Here is a 23,017-nt window from a genome sequence, read left to right on the forward strand (position 1 = left end):
CCCCACTTTCCTTTCGTTTTCTTTTCTTTTTCTCACTTCCCCTTGCCATGTCCCCCTCTCCCCACTTCACTATCCCGAGCCACCCAAACAGAGAATCCATTCGCCAGTTCTCCCGCGCCATCATTTTCCCTTTCCTTTTAAGATGAGTTTTGCTATACAATCACACTCTACATTTTATATTTTTAAAAATTTTTTTTAATTTTTTAATATTTTTTTTAATTTTTTTTGAATTAATTTTTTTTAAATTATTTCAAATTTTCTATTCATTATTCATATAATAAAGAGGTTGTGAAGTATGAAGAAGTTGTAAAAATTTATTCTTTTAGGATATACACATTCGTTTCTGCATAATTACTTAAAAAAATAATAATTATATTTGAATACTTTTATACTGTATGCCATTTGCATGACATATTACATGACATTTTTTTTTTTTTTTTTTTGAGTTGGGAGAGGGGAGTTTTCAACTCCAAATCTTTACTGGAGGTTATGTCAATCAGACAACAAACATTTAGCTCTATGTAATATAATTTGATTTGAAAGATAAATTTTAAATTTTATAAATTAAATTATGTCATTTAAATAGTGTGTAAAGTAAAGACATTCAAATAACACTTTTAAAAAAATATATTGAGCTTGTATATGGAGCTGCGCAAATAATTTTATAACATAACATTGCACATAGTTGAAATTTGAAGAGAATGAGAGGAAGATGGGCGCATGTGGTCATATGATTGGAGTGGAGAAAATGGACCCCAGAAAAATTAAAAGGCATGTGAGGAGGGGGCGCAAGAACAGAAGAGGACAGCACTGATTAGGTTTGCAGTGGAGAATTAGGCCCCATTAATTATAATATATAGTGAGGGTTTAGGCGGCAAGGTCCCTCACCCACTCTACACAAAACCTTTTTTTTTAAGCAACTTAATTTAATAAATATAAAATATTTCACTCTCATCAAAATTCTAATCCCACTAAGTTAATAAGTCCTTATACATCAAATTTTGAATTTATTATTTTTTTAAAAATAAATAAATAATAATCTAAAAACTAGCAAAAAATTATCACATGAATAGAATAATGATAGTGAAAAGAAATTACAGTCTACATAAGTTTTTATTAATGTTTTTGCTTATATATATATTTATTTTGTTTTTGAGGTATTTCTTAAATCAAATGCCAATATGATTTGTATGCATCATGCGGTCTAGTTTGATTACTAAGATGAATCATCTCATATAATCATTATAATTTTTTTAAATTTTCACACAAAATATGATAAGCAATTCAATTTTTTCTAATTTTAAAATAAAAATTATATTAAAAAATGATATTTTAATAATATTTTATTCAACTTTTAACTTTTATCTCATTTTATCTGTGTAAGTAAAAGAGACCGATCTTCATATAATCTATGCATTACAAAGTATTATTAGGTCAAATTGATAGGTTAAACGAAAATAAACTCGAACAATTTTGCCAAATGCGATTTTCTTTACGAAATCAAATTAATATATTATTATCATTTCAAGCGTGTTCAATCAGGAGAATTAATCTGTTTTATAATCTGGGCAAGTCTAATATCAAGAAAATATCATAGATAATTTTTTTTGATAAATTTATTTTAAATTAGGAAATTAATTTTATAAAGTAATTATACTTATATAAATATTTTTATCAAAATAATTTGAATTAATATTAAAATCATATAGAGAATTATTTCCATGAAAACTACAGTGTACAATCTTTGAAGGCGTGACCCACATGATCATGCGATGCTTACCCACTTTTCGCCAACCTCCAAAATGTTCTAATCTTAAAATTATGCATTTTCACTTTCTAAACGGCTTTAAGGCTCAGTTTAGTTACTCAGTCGAGTTTAGTGCAATTCATTTGTAGACCTCTTTTATCATCTAAATAATAAATTAAATTGTATCTGAGATTGAGTTAAGTGAGTTTATACTATAAATTGATTTAATGCTCCTGCTAAATGTCTGAGATGCCATCCAAACTGTCAAAGTGATGGCTGCTATAAGATTTTGTTTATTTTGCCCTTACTTTACTCCATTCGGTTGGTTGCAAGTGGACCCCACGGGAAAGGTTTTTGTCCTTTTGAGCAGTTGACGCCAGTTGATTTTTTAATATGTCAGATGAATAGTAAAAATTAATAATGAGACTTATTTATTTTATAACTTCTCATAAATATATATAAATTAATTTTAACATCTAAACACACATAAATTTATATTAAGTGAATATCACAAAACTCACTCAACTATCTCAACTCACTACTATTCATAAAGATCTCAACCTAGCTCAACATCCAAACACAGCCTAAACCTTCCCCTCACTTTTGAATAATTTTTAGTAATGATACACATAATTTTTTTTCATAGATTTTTATATAATTATATTTTAAAGTGAAGACTTTTTATGAAATAATATTATTTTTTATAAATTATTTTAAAACATAATTATATGTATCATTTTCTATAACAAAGATACGGATTAGATTTCCTATAATCATAATAACTGTATCTTACTGTAATTAATTGTTATTATTCAATATTAAGAGTATTTTATAAAGTAATTATAACTTATATAAATATTTTTATCAAAATAATTTGAATTAATATTAAAATCATATAGAGAATTATTTCCACGAAAACTACAGTGTACAATCTTTGAAGGCGTGACGCACATGATCTTGCGTGATGCTTACTCACTTTTCGCTAACCTCCAAAATGTTCTATTCTTAAAATTATGCATTTTCACTTTCTAAACGGCTTTAAGGCTCGGTTTAGTTACTCAGTCGAGTTCAGTGCAATTGATTTTTAGACTTTTTTTATCATCTAAATAATAAATTAAATTGTATCTGAGATTGAGTTAAGTGAATTTATACTATAGATTAATTTAATACTTCTGCCAAATGTCAAGGATGCCGCTCAAATTGTCAAAGTGATGGTTGTTATAAAAAAAAAGATTTTGTCTATTTTACCCTTATTTTACTCCATTCGGTTGGCTACAAGCGGACCTCACGGGAAACGTTTTTATCCTTTTGAGCAGTTGACGCCAACTGACTTTTTAATATGGTAAATGAATAGTAAAAATTAATGATGAGACCTATTTATTTTACAACTTCTCATAAATATATCTCAATTAATATTAACATTCAAATACACATAAACTCATATTATGTGGGTCTCATAAAACTCATTCAACTATCTCAACTTACTACTATTCATAAAGATTTCAACTCAGATCAACATCAAACGCAAGCTAAATCTTCCCCACACTTTTGAATAAATTTTAGTAATGATACACATAACTTTTTTTCATAGATTTTTATATAATTATATTTTAAAGCGAATAATTTTATGAAATAATATTATTTTTTATAAATTATTTTAAAGCATAGTTATATGTATCATTTTCTATAACAAAGATACGGATTATATTTCCTATAATTATAATAACTGTATCTTACTGTAATTAATTGTTATTATTAAATATTAACATACTATTATATATGCTCAAAAAAAAAAAACCTTACTATTATGAGTACTGCAAGAGCAGGATATTTAGTATTTTCCTACTATTATATATATATATATATATAACATTATCCCCTCCGGACTAGAGCCCACAAGATTGCAGCAAAGCTGAGGAAAACGGGCTTCCGTTGCACAGTTTTGCCTCGTAACCAGGGAAAGGTCTGTCTGGCAATACGGTTGTCGTTTTTGTCCCTTTTTGTGGACCTTTGTCCCCCACCTCCCACATTGTTCCATTCTGATTGGATAAAACAGCAAACGGTCTAATCCTCTAATTATCATTTTATTAATCAAATTAATCCGTTATTTCAATTTTCCACGCTAATCTTTAACCGTTCAGCAGTTAATTTACCATTAGTTCTGGTATGGACAATAATACCCCTTCTGTCAGCATAATCTGAGGGCCGTTTGTGTTGCAATTGGGGGGTATTATGGTCACACGAATATGGATGGGCGTGGTGGGAGGTTTTTTTTTTTTTTTTTTTTTTTAACACAGTAGAGGGAGGTACTTGGGAGTAGGGAAAAGTAGGATTAAAGATGGTCTGCAAAAAGATAAGGGCAGCCAAAGCATCCGGATTCCTTCCTGATGTGACTGTACCTATGTCTTTTTATTTTTATTTTTATTTTTATTTCAAAGCTGTACCAATGCCTGCTTTGAGCTTTCGCTACTCCATCTTTTTGCACTTTCCAGAAACATCTCCAAAATTTTTAAGCGTTTGATAATTTGATTACCAAATTCATTTTAACTAATTTTAATTTATTATTATAATCTTTAAATTTTAATATAAAATATAATAAATAATTCAATTTTTTTAAATTTTAAAATAATTATAGTATTAAAAAATAATATTTTAATAATATTTTATCATCACAACTCAACTCAACTCAACTCACTTAAATATCCAAATACACCCAAATCTTGAAACTTAACGTGAACTCTCAACTCTGCACCATCTTTTGCTTAAATATTCAATTTTTTCCTAGTTTGCTACAGTTCAACTTCTGAAAATAAACCTCTTTTTTCATGCTGTACACTTAACATTTTACGTTAGATTGCATGAAGAGAGCAATAAAACTGTTTGAACATAATGTTACCCAAGACTCCGAAGCCAATCATATATGATTTTCTTTTGGTATATGTAGTTCCAAAGACAGGTCAGTAGCTTGTCGTCCCTATAAATCATTGCACCCACTTCTGCCATAAAGCTCACCTTCAGGCTCCAAGAGTTTCATTTTACAATCCGAGAGAGAGAGAGAGAGAGAGAGAGAGAGAGATCAGAGCTTGAGTCTAGCTAGAAGCTACGAGAGACAATGGAGGGGAAAGAAGAGGATGTGAAACTAGGAGCGAACAGGTTTTCAGAGAGGCAACCCATAGGGACATCGGCACAGACGGACAAGGACTACAAGGAGCCACCGCCAGCACCATTGTTTGAGCCAGGGGAGCTCCAGTCCTGGTCCTTCTGGAGGGCTGGCATTGCCGAGTTCATCGCCACCTTCCTATTCCTATACATCACTGTTCTTTCTGTCATGGGTGTCGCCACCTCTCCCAAGTGTGCCTCTGTTGGTGTTCAGGGCATTGCTTGGGCCTTTGGGGGCATGATCTTCGCCCTTGTTTACTGCACTGCTGGTATCTCAGGTTACACCTCTCTCTCTATCTCTCTCTCTCTCTACCTATGTTGCTTTGAAGTTTCAGGGTGAATGATGAAGGAAAGAAACGATTTTTTCTTTGTGACATGCTTAAAGATGGTTATTTTCTAAAGCTTTTTTTTTTTTTTCAAATCTCTTGCTTGCTCTTATGTCTGTAGACAAAGATGGAGAGCTAATGACTTTGTAGTGATTTTTTCATTTTTTTATTTGGTTGATTGTTTGCTGGGAAAAAAAGGCTAAAACAGGTGGGATCTGTTCAAAGCGGTGACTTCATCCCTTTCCTTTTTCAATCTTCTCTCGGGTTTGTGAGAGATATGAGGAGAGTAATTTGGAACTTATTACTGTACTTTCGGAAAATTTTACTTGGAAGTCTTGAAAGCTGCTTTAGTGTATGTCTGGGCTGTCAGAAAATCTGAGCAACAAGGAATCAAACTCTTTTATTCTTATGTTCTCTTAAACAAATTCCCAACATTTGCCATTTTCTTAACTTTTTTCCACGAGACATTTCCTTACTCAATAGGTTGGAGCAGCTTGTTTGATTTTTTCGATGGGGGTTCTTTTCACCCTTTCCTCACGTACGGTACGCGTTATTTTGTTTATGTTTCGCACAGGTGGACACATAAACCCAGCTGTGACATTCGGTCTCTTCCTTGCGAGAAAGCTTTCCCTGACAAGAGCACTATTCTACATCGTGATGCAATGCCTGGGTGCAATCTGCGGCGCAGGTGTTGTGAAGGGGTTCCAGAAAACACAGTACGAACTTCAGGGTGGTGGAGCCAATGTAGTGAAACCAGGTTACACCAAGGGTGATGGCCTTGGAGCTGAGATTGTTGGCACTTTCGTTCTCGTTTACACCGTTTTCTCTGCAACTGATGCTAAGAGGAATGCTAGAGACTCCCATGTCCCTGTAAGTATTATTCTCTCTCTCTCTTTCTCTCCTCTGTCTCTGTTTTTTTTTTCTTCTTTTTCTATGTATTTATTTGTAACTCTGTCTATGGCTATGCACACGTTTGTCTGTTTCTCCCTTTTTTATTTGTAGTTATCTATTTATTACTTAATTTACTTTTACAACAAGCATGTAGAGAAGAGAAAACATAAATAAATCAAGGGCTTGGATGGCTTATTTACATGGTTTGGCACATAGGATTACATCCATAGGAGAAAGCCAACTTTAGTAATGAGAAAAACTCGAACCCTTGCCCTTGACCTCAATATACCTAAAGCCTGTCACAAGTTACAACAATATGGCAAGAGATCCTTTTGTTTGGACTCGGTCTCTTTGCCATGAAAAATAATAAATTGAAGAAAATACCCCACGACTATAATCTTTTGCTGGAGTGAGCCCAATACTTATTTTTGGAGGCTCTTATTTAGGTTGGATTGTTTGTTCAACTTTAATACACAAGTCTTGTTGCACGCTTTGCCTACCAAATGCATGGTAGGGGTGCTTGCATGGACTTATACATGATGATATGGCAATGCTACACGACTTGAACATAAGAGTTTGTGCAACTAGCGTATTTCACTATAATGTGAGCCCCCTTATGCTTTTTTGTGGAACAGGCTAATGATTGTCTCACTGTGGCATGCGGCTCAATTTTACAGAGTTCCATCTCCATAGAGTCTGAATTGAACTTTGTGGTTAAATTTTGTATGTTGGTTTCACGTGTGGACCCATGGTTGTGGGGTGCCATATGCCTTGGTGAAGGTTTTTTTTAGCTCTGTTTGCCAAGATACCTTGCCGCTTTGCTAGTACATAGGGGCACCATATTCAACTTGTGAACTTTTACTTGGCAGAATACCTTAGTTTACTCGAAGTTTGATGAGCTTTCTTTTAATCTATCATGTCTTAAGAGTGATTTTAATGCTTATGCCAAACCCATTTTTTGGGAGCGACATGTTTGCACCTTAAAATGCATTGTGGTTACTGGTTAGCTTCTTGAGAAATGTTAGGTTTGTACAAAATGCCATTGGATTGGGTTTTGGAAATTGATGGTAGAATTTTCATTTGGTTTTCCACAGTTTGGTTAGGAACGGCTATTATGAATCCCATTAGAGTGTTTAATAAAATAAAATTGCTTTCTTTAGAACTCATATCAGAAGTTCAAAAAAAAATTGCAAGCCCTGGGAAAACTAGTTTAATTGTCGCCATTTCTGATTGATGCAATGTCACATTTTACTGTTTGCAGTACTCTTTCTAAGTGTTATGATGCTACTAAGTGATTGAATTAGTGCTATAGATACTTGGAGGTGCAAAATAAAATTTTATTTCCGGGAAGAAGTTTATTCTACAACTACAAGAAGTATAAGAGAGAGGAAGCTTTTCTTATTTTCATACTGCTTATATAAAAATAAACTAAAATAAACTTCTTATTTACATATATATATATATATATTCTGCATTTGTCATCCGTGTACTTGGGCTATGCCTATTAATCTCATCAATAAAATTCTAGTTTACTGATAAAAATATATATATATATATATATATATATATATTCTGCATTTGTTAAATCTAGTTCATGTCATTTTCATATTGATCACTGCTTGTTCTCATGTTGACTTTATGCTGTTCTAAAGTTCTCGTGAATATATGAGTTGTTACTACCATTTCAGAAATTAGCAGAAATTACAGAGTAGTAGTCATCGATGGAATTAAGGAGTCCTAGTTTTGTTTTTGGGTTTAATCCCACTCTAATGGAATTGGTTGAGGGGTATGGACACAGTGTAGTGGTATACATGCTTTGTTGATCATTTGCATAAAACTTTCTGAATAGACGGTGTTAGGGGTGTACTGGGTGAGATTGAAAGTGAAATTGAAATCAATTGTTGCTGGAAATTGCAATTATGGTGAGTGCTTTGAATGGTTTTAAGTTATAACATTCTAGAGTTTTTAAAGCTTGCACTCTTGTATTAAGAGAGTTTCATAGCTACTGAAAAGATCTATGCTCTTGCCTACTTTCTACTCAGATAGAAGTTTCTTCTCAAAAAGTTGGTTGAACTAAGATTATTGCTGTGTAAAATTCAGATATGATTATGAACTCTGCGTGAATTAAAAGTAGAATCTCCACTTGTAATTGAATGTTAAGATTAAAAAAAATATATATATCAGACGTTCACCCTACTTGTTGGTCTCAAACTAGTACGTTCTTACATATATAGTGCATGAATATGGGAAAATTGCATGGGCTGTGAGCCTGTGATAGTACATCTCCTATTGAAACTTGTCAAGAAAAAACAGAAAAGGCTGTGTCTGGTGTATTGAAACTTACTTGGGATATGGAAAAATTATGTTTATACAAGATTGTCTAAAGCCGTTAAACGTCTCCCAGGACAGGTGGTCTCGTGGAAATTAATAAATATGGTTTCTTTGTGTGATGCTGTAGTGAGACTTGCTTGGGGTTATATACTTTCTTGCCTTGCAGATATGATATATGGTTCTGAAACACCTTTTCGTTTCTCTGACTTGACCTGCAGATCTTGGCTCCACTTCCAATTGGGTTTGCAGTGTTTTTGGTGCACTTGGCTACCATCCCCATCACTGGAACTGGCATCAACCCTGCCAGGAGCCTTGGGGCTGCCATCATCTTCAACAAAGACCACGCATGGGATGACCAGGTTAGTAAAGTGTCATGATCCCATTGATTTAATTCTGGATGGGTGCATTTATATTATATATAATAACTGAAGGAATGACGATACACATACAACATTTTTTAAAGTGATATAGCCACAAAAGGATTATACAAAAGTAATCTCACAAACTGACGTGGCTTCATATGATCCGTCAAATCTGCTTTACAATAAAAGCAACTTTACAATCTGACAAATTATATCAAGCCACATCAGTTTATGAGATTATTTTTGTGTAATCAATTTTGTGGCTAGAGTATTTCTCTTTTTGAAACTATGTTTTAAACAAAGGGCTGTTTTATATGTAATACTTTTTAGGATGGTTATGTAAAATATAAAATTTAAATTATAAACTTTAGTAATTTTAATTTGAAAGGCAAAATCATGTGAAATGAATAGAAAAATAGTTGTATAAATATTATTATTCTAACTGATCGATGTTTTTGTTGCTTGCTTTAGTGGATCTTCTGGGTGGGACCGTTCATTGGAGCTGCACTTGCTGCCCTTTACCACCAGATAGTCATAAGAGCCATCCCATTCAAGACCAGAGCCTGAGAACTCCGCTTGTGTTTCATATTGATCTTGTGCTTTGTTTAGACCATGTTTGCTGTCTTGTTTGTCTCTCTCTCTCTCTGTATTATTGTTAGGGGTTGGAATTTGATGGGTTGATTATGTGCATAAGGGATGTGAATTTGCAACGTTTTCTCAAGGTAGTATTCCTTAAACTTTAATCCATGCCTGTTCTTCACTAGTGCATACACCATCAGTCTATAGACCCCAAACGTTTGATCATGCACATGCTCTTGTAGTCCTTAAGAAACGGTTACTCAGAAAGTGTGACAGTCACTGTATACCAACCAAAGTCCAGACCAAAATCAAATCTTCCCTTTTCTTCACCTTCATGCATAAACAGCATGCCCATCTTTTTGTTCGTGTTCACATGCGAGAACGAAAAGTCAGCCTGCTATATATTCTTTATCCTGATTTTGGTCACTTTCAATAAGGTGAGGTGTGCTTGGATGTTGAGTTGAGTTGAGTTGAGTTGTGATGATAAAATATTGTTAAAATATTATTTTTTAATATTATTATTATTTTAAAATTTGAAAAAATTGAATTGTTTATTATATTTTGTGTTGAAATTTGAAAAAATTGTAATGATGAGTTAAGATGAATTGAGGTGAGTTTGGTAACAACGCACCCTAATCTTATAACCAGTCTGAACGAACTTTATCAAATAGCAGTCTTCTAATAAGTTGATGCCACGTAGACTTTCCATCTAAACTACAATGAAGCCGCACTACAGCAAATCACAAATCCTGATCTCCTCTCAAACTCAGATCTCCCCCTTTCACCCTGCAATCCCTCGGTCCCTCTCTCACCCTCACAGCCCATCCCAGCCGCTCGCCCACCTCTCGGAACTTTCGTTGGCGTTGGTCCTCTGGGAAGACGATTTTGGCAAAAGGATATCGAGCCCCTCTCAACCTTCGATAACCCATCCCAACCCCTCGCCCACCTCTCGGAAGCCCGAAGTTCCTTCGTCAGCGAGAAATCATAGCCCTATTTCCTCTAATTTTTGGTAGAAACTCCTTGACGGCCCTATTTCCTCTAACCTTTGCTGGCCCCCGCCTCGTGCCCACCTCTTGGAACCATGGTTGATGAGATTGTTCACGCTTTCGCAGTTATGTGTGCTATGTTTCAGTGGTTAGGTTGATGAAAGTAGCTAGAATGTGTGCCTATTGAACATGAAATTCTTGATAAGTGTGCTGTGTTTCGCACTTAAAAAACTTATTTTTAAGTTAGGTGTGCTGTGTTTCAATAGTTTCAGGTCGGTAAGTGGTCTTTGGATAGCTGCTAATATTAGATTTCAATCACCCAAAACACAAATAAATTATGTAGGAAATGAAAGCAATTACACACTGAGTGAATGTGCATTCTTTGATTCAGCAATCATCAGCAATTTTAGATTGAAGTACTGTACTGTGGAGAAATATGCTATAAGTTTTCTTGTGTGGTTCTAGGATCATGAACGTGCATTCTTTGATTCAGCGGACTGGGCATCATGCAAGGTGATTGCTTTGCTCCCATGACTTGACTTATATCTCATATTACTTAGCTATCTGTTTGGAACCTTTTTTTTTTTTTTTTCTTGTGGAAAATAAAAATATATTGTATGCAAATGCTGATGTACAACAAGGTGTTGGAGTAGATCAGAAATCAATAGCTGTAGTAGAGACCTTGCGACCAAAATTATAGAGAAAAAGAAATTCGAAGATCTTGTGTGATAAAGGCAACGGTGGCAAAACAAACCCATAGGAAACAGACCCAAATTGAAAAGATTACCATGTATGGGCTGACGGGATGGCGGCAACGGTAGACGGTGACGGATGACGGTGATAAGGGGCTTTGAAATGCACGATTTGAATGATGGAGGGCTACTAAAGAATTCAATCCATCGGGTGTGGTAGGGCTCTCCAATTGATCTGGTGTGATAAGCTTCAACTTGCTTTGAGTAGACTTGCAAATGTGGCTTGTTCGCATTGAGGGTTGTTTAGGCCGAATAAACAGTTGGACCGCTCACTAAAAAAAGGAAAATTTTTGTGACAGATTATTTGTGACGATAATGACTATTTGTAATAAAAATAAATTTATTTTAACATAAAATAAATATTTTTATTAGAAATAATTAGTCATAAATAAATAATTTTATTGTAATGATGTTTTAAAGCGGTTTTGCTTTCAATAACATCAATCTGATTAGAGATAATAAAAATTACTGAAGGATAATATTTTCTTGAAGTTTGTAGTCAGCTATTTCGTTTCCCGATTTGAATATAAAATCGATCTGAATTTATGGTTGCAAAATTTTTAAATTTTTATATAAAAAATAATAAATAATTTAATTTTTTAAAAATTTAAAATAATAATAATATTAAAAAATAATATTTTATTAATATATTTTATTAATTTTTAATTTTTATTTTTAATCTATTTCATTTTAATTTACTGTTCATACCAGAAGAAACTTCATACCAGAGGAATAGTATTTTCCTCTGAAACAATGAGCTGCTGCATGTTTCAACCTGCCATGCTCTGACACGGAAAAAGTTGAAAACAGACTTCAAGTTTGGCATCATTATCATGTTCTGTGAAATATGGATGCATAAATAGCAACAATATCATTGTCGGCATGCAACAAGCTAGGACGAAAAGGACAAAAAAACGTTTCACCCATGCTTTCTATAACGACGACACTTCAGACAGGTTCTTTCAGCCTGGAATATTGTGTAAAACAACTTAATAGAAATGCTTTAATCCCGAATTCAGAATCTAAATAGTGTCTTGAATGATATTTATTTATTTATTTAATAATTAAAGAAATATTTTTTTAATAATATTATAAATTTTTTATTTTTTTTAAATATTTATGATGATTAAAAAATACATAAAAAAAAAAGAAAAAAAAATATAAAATACACTATTTGGTAGATTTATTCAAACTACTTTTTCGGTAGTTGTAGTACTGTTTAAAACTTAAAGGCAATATATGCTAAGGTATAGACGTTCATACTACTGGTTTTGGTTTGGATCCAAATCGGTCATGCATATATATAGAAAGTCATGACCTACGTACATAATTAAATACGAGGGAGGGAAGGGGTGGTGAAATATTATGGCAGGGTTGGTGGGCGATGCACCCACCTAACCATAAAAGCAATGCATGTGGGTAGCCTTTAATTCCCCCCACCCACAATTTATTGTGCCAAAACCATTAACAAGTTAAAAAGATTAATGCCAGCCAAGTTAGACATCATGCATGCAGCATGATACAGCTCACCTAGCTCGCTCATCGCTTCACCTCCCACGAAAACCATGATACCTTGCTTTTGACCGGGATTCTTATTTCTTCTTTCGCTTTTCTTAGAGAGAGATGTTGTTTTTTATTTTAAATTTTATATATAATTTCTAGTTATATTAGTAGATGTCTCATATTTTAAGTGATTCACGTATAAATCGTGACATGAATTCTACGTTGGAAAGCCACAGTATTGTCACTGACGTGATCTCTAATATTAATGAATTTATTTTTATCATAAATAATTATTTTTATTATAAATAATTTGTTATAAATACTTGATATGTAAATATAACACAACAGATATATATTGGCGTGGTTGGGGCTGAGGATAAGGTGGCGGCGGCTTTCCCTTCCATCCCATCATAATCAAATTTTACTCTGATTAAACATGACTTGTGTTCTTTTGGTTTTTGGTTTTGTTTTTCCAAAGACTCCAAGTCAAGTGACAATATCTCTTGGCTACCCTAATAAATTCTTACCTAAAAATTGCAGCTTTTAATAAAAAATGGTTGCTTGTACATTTGATGCATGCAAGCATTGGAGAGGCACATCACTTCTCCAGAGAAGAAGTGTCATACAGGTACTTTGACAATCGTGCACTTAACCATATATAGATGCAAGCTTTATTATTGATGGAAAATTATTTTGGTGGTTTGTAGTACTAATCCATATGTAGGGACCCATGAAAGAAAATAAAGCTCTAAATCATAGGGCAGTGTTTGTTTCCGCGTTATCATGGTACTGGTTTTTAAGGTGATGGTTTACACTTAATTAGCACCTCCTTAGGTAATTTTGCTTGTGATATATCATGTAGCTAGTGTAATTTCTTACAACTGATCATGGATTAATTGTATACGTGAATGCATCTAAAATCATCTCTCTCGCGCACATAAAAAAAAAACCTCCAAGCAGCTTGAAATATTCCTCCAAATTACCCGAATTTCGCATATTTTGTGACGATGACTCGAACTATTTGATCATAGTTATTTCTATATATATGTCACTACTTCCTTTTAGTAGGGTTTAGAGGATAAAAGAAGTGAGTATGATCTCTAACTGCCAACTTCATCAGTCAATCTAGAACGACACTCAAATAGCTAGTTAGCCATGCATGGTTAAATTCCAAACATGGCACTACACACTACAACAAAAAAGACTTTTTGAGACAATTTTCTTTTAAAACGAAATGAAAATCGTCTCAAAAAGTTAGATTTAGGGACGAATTTCATATTTCGTCTCAAAAAAATGACGGAAGAACAAAACCGTTTGAACGGAATAATTAAGGACGAAATATTTTGTCCCTAATAATGAAACTGTTCGAATGTAATGTTTTAACGTTCGGACGGTTAAATTTAACCGTTCAAACATACATTTTGACGTGTTAAGTAATATTATTATAGCGAAAAATTGTTTTACCATTCAAATGTACAATTTTTACCATTCGAATGATTAATCAGCACTATTCGAACGTACATTTTGGCATGTTAAGTATAATTATTATAACGGGAAATTGATTTACCGTTCGAACGTACAATATTCAGCATTCGAACGTTATTTGCATGGTTTGAATGGTGATTATATGTTTTTTTTAAGAGAATTATATTTATATTAACTAGTAATTATAAAAAATTTATCAATTAAATAATAAGAATAATATCAATCAATAATTAGTTTAGAAAATATAAACTAATACTAATTCATAATCAAATACTGAATTTACAAAATACTAAATATTGTCTATTCTAAAAACAAAAAAAAAAAAAAATAAAAGATAGAAAATACTAAGACTCCAACTCTTTGCTTCCTCGACTGCAGCTAAGCGTTTCTCCATGATCTCCCGACGCCCGATACTCCATGATCTCCTAGCGGTCTGTCTGGATGTCTCAGTGGCCGGTACTCCATGATCTCCCGGTTGTGCATCTCTCTGAGGATCAATCGGGTCTGGAACATGTCCACAAGACGCAGTCTCAAGTGTCTCGTGCTACGTGAGAGGGTGGTGCTGTTGATCGGTCCCATCAACTCCCGTTTATGCTCGGAAACATCAGGACGACACTAGCAAATAGCATAAATCAGGTGATCAGGATCCCGAATGACAGTATATCCGTCGAAATGTACCGGGACTCTGATCGAATCCTATCGAATATATACCCCACCAGGTCGATAGGAATAACACGAGCGACCCGTATCATAAATTTTGTCCGGTCAAAGCCAACTTCTGTCTTGTGCTGCTGAGGGTCAATATTGTTGGCGATTATCAAATTCAGGATCTTGAAAAAAGAAGATAGATCTGCCTGCTTGATGCTCTTCGTCTCGTCATACGGGGCAGCATTTGGACCAACAACCAAATCCCTCACCTCATGATCGACAAGGGTATAGACCTCATCTGTATAAACTGGTGCCTCCTCCTCAGCTGTCTCCGCCTCAGTTGAAGGATCAGACTCTCTAGGCACCACATTCGGATATGCATCTGGCAGCCTAGGAATACCAAGATGCTCAGTGAGTCTGTCCCGTGAAAATACAACTGAAACTCATCGGATAGAGATCATATATGCCCCTCCGTCATCTGGGCTGGCACTACCGAACTCTCTATAGAACTCAGAAACAATGTCAATATAGGAGACGGTCCCCATGATTCCTCCCACTCATCTAAGATGGATCCCCAACCACGATCGCTGAAAACTGATGGCAGGAAATGACCCTCCCAGACAAAACTCTGGAAGTCAGAAAGTTTCACTTGTTGCTCTAGAGAAACAATCCTCTCCCTGCCTGGACTGATACTAGTCTAACTGGATTGCGTCGCTTACGTCCCGCCCTAGAAGAAGACATTTTAATCAACCTAAAATTTACAATTAAAGAGTTTATCAATACAACATTAACGATAAAAATAAAATAAATAACTAATCACTAAATTACATACGAATAGTAATTTAATAAAGTGAGACATTATGAACAACAAAATCTTATAAAAATAATATCACATTATTTAATATTAATTAGATTAATATTAATAGAAATTAAATATTTAACAAAATGTAATAAATTTTGGCATTAATTTAATTATAATATAATATCTATTCTCGTTAAGATTTAATAGAACTACAATATAGAATAAAAACATTGATTCACTAATATTACTAAAATTAATTATTCTGTTTGAACGCTTAAAATAGTGTTCAAACAGTATGCAAACTTGTTTGGCTTGTATACTGTTTGAACGTATAAAACAACGTTCGAACGGTATATTACATGTTTGGTTAGTACCGTTCGAACGCCCTAACCAGCGTTCGAACGGTATGCGATAAATGAACGGTATGCGAATTTATCTCAGCGATTGCGCTGAGTCAACTCGGCCATTGAAATCCATGGAATTCTTCAATTCCATCGATTTTTCAACAAACAAATACAAAGTGACTTAAATAAACTTTCCTACAATAGATTAAGCAAATTTACGGTGAGTATTGATGGATAAATTGTTTTATCCTAATTTAAATAAATAATCCATCAAAAACCTAAATTTAATGGTAAAATAGTTAGAAAAATAGCATACCGGTGCTTAGAGGAAGAGGCTTCGACTGAGTACTGTTCGCTGGTGGCGACGACGGCTTTAAACGGCAGAGATAGACCGTTCACTTGGAAAAAATGAAGTTTTGTTAATAATTCGAACGTCCGTGAAAATGACCGTCCGCAAGAACTTATTTATGTAATGCCGTTCAAACAGTTTACTTCAATGCATTTAACATAATAGTCTAATTAGATGACACTATATATGCTAAGATTATACATGACATTATATATGATACTATATATATGTTATATATATAGTCTAATATATTAACATAATATATTTTAGTTATGGTTTAATTAGATGACACTATCTATAATAGTACTATAGATGACACTATATATGATACTATATATATGTTATATATATAGAGTCTAATATATTAACATAATATATTTGTGTTAATTAGATGACACTATATATGATAGTACTATAGATGACATTATATATGATACTATATATATGTTATATATATAGTCTAATATATGAACATAATATATTTGTGTTATAGTCTAATTAGATGACACTATATATGATAGTACTATAGATGACATTATAATGTTATATATATTGTCTAATATATTAACATAATATATTTGTGTTATAGTCTAATTAGATGACACTATTGATTATGCTGTATAATATGATATTACTATGTTACTAAACTATAGTATCATCTAATATGTCTATATATATTAATGTTGTTCTTTTATTTGAAGATATAGTGTAAAAAAAATATTAGTAAATATTTACCAAACCGTTTAAACTGTTAACAATAAACGTTCGAACGGTTAATGTTCGAGCGAGAATGCATCCATTACCGTTCGAACATACTATTTATATGTTCGAACATGAACATTTAGGAGGGATTTTTTTCCCGCTACAAATTTTCACATTCGAACGGTTAGTAAATAACTTTTCGAACAGGAAATCTTTTGCAAATACGCGATAGAACCTCACAATCTCGCTCTCCTCCCGCGCGCCACTCTCAGTCTCTTACGAAATAGAGACCCTTCGTGACACCAGGTATAATTATTCCTCACTCAATCTATCCCCCAAACGCAAAAGTGTTTTCATCTCACTCAATTATGCTCGGATTACTACTTGTTAGGGAGCTCCTTTGCACGGCATATAATCTAATCTTCTTGCCTTTTCATCTCCAAAAATTCAGGTATGCCTTTTATATTCTCATTTTGGTTTGAATATAATATTTTGTAATGTTGGAAATTTGTATGCTCTTGAATCCTTGATATTGTTGTTTGTATTGATGTGAGTTCGTGATTAATAGAGTTTTCCGTTGTTGAAGACGACTGAAATCTGGAATGAATCCGTTCGAACATGTATATTATGTTCGAACATAGTTTATCACCGTTCGAACGTAGACTATACATCAATGTATTTATAATTAGAATATAAATATATAAGGATAGTTGTAAATTATATGTACTACTACATCTTTAAATTAAAATACAAATAGTTAGGATTTAATAACACTTAAATAGTTAATTCTAAATTAATAAAATTAAGCATTTAAATTAAAATACTATTAAATCTTTAAATTAAAATACAAATAGTTAAGATTTAATAATACTTAAATACTTAATTCTAAATTAATAAAATGAAGTATGTAAATTAAAATACTACTAAATCTTTAAATTAAAATACAAATAGTTAGGATTTAATAACACTTAAATAGTTAATTCTAAATTAATAAAATTAAGTATTTAAATTAATAATACTATTAAATCTTTAAATTAAAATACAAATAGTTAAGATTTAATAATACTTAAATACTTAATTCTAAATTAATAAAATGAAGTTTGTAAATTAAAATACTATTAAATCTTTAAATAATACCTACTAATTATGTTTTTGGTGTATTGTTGTATATATAATATGTTGTTATTGTTTTACATATGTTAGCATATCTTGCATTGTTTGTTCATCAAAATAAACCTTAGACCCGTTCGAGAGTTATCAATCCGAATGAATGTTTGATTGATAACTCTTGAATTGTCCAGAGTGGACAGTTTGGAATTATAAGGTCATTCTCGCAAACTATCGAACTATATCTGTTGTCGTCCAACATTATGATTTTGGTAGATTCATCCATTGTTCTCCGGATATACAGTTTCGGTGATGGTGCAACGACGTGTTAATCGTCAGTGCACACAACCAAACGAGCATATTTAGATTACTATGGAGAGATGCTGCTGAAATTTTGTTGGATGTGATAGATAATAGATCATAGGTTGGCAACTATGATTTTACAATCCCGAACGGGATAGGATCCAACTACCCGGTGAAAGGTGGCATATTCCTTGATTGATACATGATACATGCTTGTCTGCTGATGCACACGTGATTGTTTGTAATGAATATAGTCGGCACGGATAAGAGTTGGATGAGAGTTAGCGATCGATTATGTCAGAATTACAAGGTATATGCTGAAGGTGTTAAGAAATTATTGGAGTTCGCATTGGGTACATGCGATAGTGATGGGCGTATTAGATGCCCATGCAAAGAATCTAGGAATTTGCGTTTTCATAAAATAAACTTGGTGAGAGAGCATCTGTTTGTCAAATGTATTGATAAGGGTTATACTAATTGGGTCTTACACGGCGAACCATATCCAACTTCATTTGAAGCTCCACATGAAGAAGAAGAGATCGACGAAGATGTACAACCAGATATTGTTAGAGATGAATACGATGAGGGTATGGAGGAAATGTTGGGTGACATCAGTGCGGGAATGTTTATGGATGAAGGTGACATGGACACATCAAGCTCAAATGATGGGGCCATAACACTTTTGTACAATTGTGGAGTGATTCACAGCATGAGTTATATCCAGGATGTAGAAGACATAGTAAGTTGTAATTTACCGTAAGATTGTTTCACATAAAATCAATGTGTTGATTATTTATTAAGGCAGTCAATATGTTACTTGAGCCGTTTAAAGAAGCACTACCGACAGACAATACTTTACCTCGTAACTTCTATGAAGCAAAAAAGTTGAAACGAGGACTTGAATTTGATTACAACGTAATACATGCATATAAGAATGACTGCATATTATTTTGGCGAGAGAATGAGTAGTTGAACGAGTGTCCTATGTACCACGAGTCAAGATGGACATCGGACAAGCAAAATGTTCCGCAAATGGTTGTATGCCACTTTCCATTGATACCTAGATTACAACGATTATTTATGTCACGCGCAACGACTGTAGACATGACATGACACTCATCAGACAGAGTAAGGAACGATGATATTTTGTCACATCCTGCTGACTCCCAGGTGTGGAAAGAATTTGATCAGGAACATCCATGGTTAGCTGAAGAACCGCGTAATGTAAGACTTGGGTTGGCAATAGATGGATTTAATCTGTTTGGGAACATGAGTACTAGTCATAGTACTTGGCCAGTTGTACTTATGCCGTATAATCTACTATCGTTGAAGTGTTTGAAAGATCTATATTTCATGATGAGTTTGCTCATTCCAAATCCAAGGTCACTGGGAAATGATATAGACATACACTTACAGCCATTGATTGCAGAATTGAAAGATTTGTGGAAGAATGAAGTTGTCACATTTGATTCATCAACATACAAGTCGTTTAAGATGTATGCTGCGGTGTTGTGGACAATAAATGATTTTTCCGCTTATGAAAATTTGTCAGGTTAGAGTATAATGGGGAAAATAACATATCCAACTTGTAACAAACATACCAAATATGAATAGCTTACGTATGAGAGGAAATTATGTTTCATGGGTCATTGTCGATTTTTACCTTGTGACCATAGATGGCGTAGAAATTTTAGAATGTTTGATGGAACTGCTAAATGGGGCCAACCTCCACCATATTTGTCTAGTAAAGATGTATTTGCACAATTTATAAATGTTGGTTGTAATGAATTTGATAAAAAATAACTAAAGAGAAAACGAGCTACGAATGAGTTGAATTGGACAAAGAAGAGTATATTTTTCGAACTCCCGTACAAGTCGAAGTTAAAATTATGGCATAGTCTTGATGTTATGAATATTGAAAAAAATATCTACGAATCCATATTGGGAACATTGATGTCAATTGAAGGAAAAACAAAAGATACAATAAACACAAGGAAGGATTTGAAGCGGTTGGGAATAAGACGGGAAATGCAATTGCAAAAAAATGGTCTGTTTGTCTACATGCCGATTTGGTGGTATATATTATCAAGAAATGAAAGGGTTACATTTTGTGAGTGGCTAATGAAGATAAAATTACCGGACAGTTATGCCTCGAATCTAACAAGGTGTGTGCGAATAAATGATTGGAAAATAACTGGATTAAAAAATCATGATTGTTATGTCTTCTTGCCTATTGGCATCTGTGGGTACTTGATGAGAGATGTGCGCGTGGTTTTGACTGAGTTGGGTGCATTTTTTAAAAACTTATGCGGTAAGAGTTGAATGTAGAAGCTTTGGATCGAATGGAACGAGAAATTGCCATAATATTGTATAAGTTAGAAAGTATTTACCCACTGTCATTCTTCGATATCATGGTTTACCTAGCCGTTCATTTGCCACGTGAGGCTCGACTTGCAGGACTAGTTCAATATAGATGGATGTATCTCATTGAACCTTTTTTTAGAAAGTTGAAACGTACAATGGGTAACAAGGCCCACCTAGAAGGATCAATTGCATAAGCATATATTGACGATGAGTGGCATACTTTCTGTTCCAAATATTTCCACGGAGTTGACACTCGGTTTGTTCAGCGAGAAAGAAACTTTGACGTTGACCGAGTAAGACAACGAAATGTGTTTGCTGTGTTTTCCCAACAAGTACGTCCAATTGGTGCAGTGCGTGGTTTTGACTTGTGTGGAAGAGAATTCTAGAAAGCTCAGTGGCACGTGCTGAACAATTGCCCTGAGATAGAGAACTACTTGAAGTAAGTTATAACTTTTTCTTAATTTAAATTCGCTCATTTACTTTAGAAAAAGTTTAAGAATATAAAAGATTTGTGGTAATCATTAATTTCAGTGATCGTATTAATGTGCTCAAGGAACTGGGAGTAAATGATATAAACCAAACTCATGAAGAGGAGTTCCTGAGATGGTTTGAAGAACGAGTAATGACATTACATATGCTTTACTCAATAACCAATGAAAAAATATTGATTTAAATTTTGATATAATATATACTTTATTCAATATGTAGGCTGTACAAATGCATGCGAGTAATCCAAATGATATATCGGATGAACTCTATGCATCGGTGCATGGCGCATCGAAACGCGCTGCTCGATATTCTGCATGTATTTCTCAGGAAAGTAGCTATCACATAATGGATCGAGATTGTTATAGGAAAACCCAAATAGTGGTGTCCTAGTCGAAGGAAGTCATATGGAGAAAATATTGATTTCTATGGGGTTATTGTCAATATAATTGGAATGAAATATTTGAGAGAGCTTGCGGTGTATTTGTTTAAGTATGATTGGTGGGATTTAAGCAATCCTCGTACTGGAATTCATGATGATGAATATTTTTTGAGTGTTAATACATCAAAAAAATGGTATGAAGATAATCCTTTTATTTTGACTTTTCAAGCATTTCAAGTATTCTACTTGGATGACCCGAAGTTAGGAAATCAATGGCGAGTAGTATAAAAATATTCTCCAAGAAATATATATGATGTTATCCCTCAGGCGGAAGGACAAGAAAAAGAAGAAGATGACCCATTTACTCAAGAAGCATACCAAGAGAGTTAGCCCGCCTTAAATTTATTTGTGGATTTGAGCCAATATGAGATGATTCCATTAGATAGAGAGGATATTGAGGCTGAAATTGTCGATGTGACAGTTGAGGAAATGTTGAATTATCTGAAGTATCTATAGATGATGAGAGCGAAATGTCAAATGAAACTGATACAGATTATGATTAACCAATTATGTGTTAACATTACACTTGATGAAAAATATTTTACTTATTGAATGTATCAGTAGTTTGAAGTTATGCCACCAATGAGGAAGGAAGTTCGCAACCCATTTCCACCTGTTTCTAGCTCTCATTCAGACTCACCATTAGAGATTGACTCTACAGAACAAGGTAAAAATATAATACTCATAACAGTTATTAATTAAGGTCCTATAATAGACATATAAATGAAATTGATTACAATGTTATATTTTATAGAGTCTACAATACAATCTCGTCAAGGTCGAGGCACCACTAGAGGGGTGTCGTTGAAAAAATATCGTAAGGTGGGTAAGATCAAGGTTAACATTCCTGATGAACATACCGGGGGTGAAGGACAACCAGCAGCTTGGCTTGCATTACATGTGGATGCTCTTACACGAACTTACACACCTTTGGCAACGATTTCGTGAAAGAAAGTCCCCCAAAATGTTAAAGAGCTTATCAAGAAGTGTTGTTTGGTAATGTTTAAAACATTGATTTAGTAGAATACATTTCTATATTTTACTTAAATTTAGAATATTATAAATGATAATGTGTTTGTGACTATTTTTTTCAAGGATGATTTCAAATTAAATTTTGTTCGAAGAGAGGAATGTAAGACTATAGAATAGCTTATGGGTAATACATTCCGTAAATATAAGGCAATGTGTCATGAGCATTATAATAAGTTTGAGAAGAAGGAAGATGCACGACAACATCCTTTTCAGAATGTCCGACCTTCTGAGTGGGAAAAACTTTGTGACATGTTTGAGGATCCATCATATCAGGTATCATTAAATTTAATTATTTTACTTGTCCTATTTGTCATTTC

The 23,017-nt window shown here is 33.5% G+C and overlaps 1 protein-coding gene across 1 annotated transcript; it reads left to right on the forward strand.

Annotated features, from left to right (window-relative positions):
* The first annotated feature begins 4,520 nt into the window (after positions 1–4,520).
* LOC121266520 (aquaporin PIP1-1) lies at positions 4,521–9,559 on the forward strand. Its single transcript, XM_041170374.1, has 4 exons — positions 4,521–5,184; positions 5,807–6,102; positions 8,673–8,813; positions 9,288–9,559. Exons 1-4 carry the CDS (start codon positions 4,860–4,862, stop codon positions 9,381–9,383), a joined length of 858 nt encoding a protein of 285 aa, XP_041026308.1. The 5' UTR covers positions 4,521–4,859; the 3' UTR covers positions 9,384–9,559.
* Positions 9,560–23,017: the final 13,458 nt, after the last annotated feature.

This window comes from Juglans microcarpa x Juglans regia, chromosome 1D, assembly GCF_004785595.1.
Source record: "Juglans microcarpa x Juglans regia isolate MS1-56 chromosome 1D, Jm3101_v1.0, whole genome shotgun sequence".
NCBI classification, from domain to species: domain Eukaryota; kingdom Viridiplantae; phylum Streptophyta; class Magnoliopsida; order Fagales; family Juglandaceae; genus Juglans; species Juglans microcarpa x Juglans regia.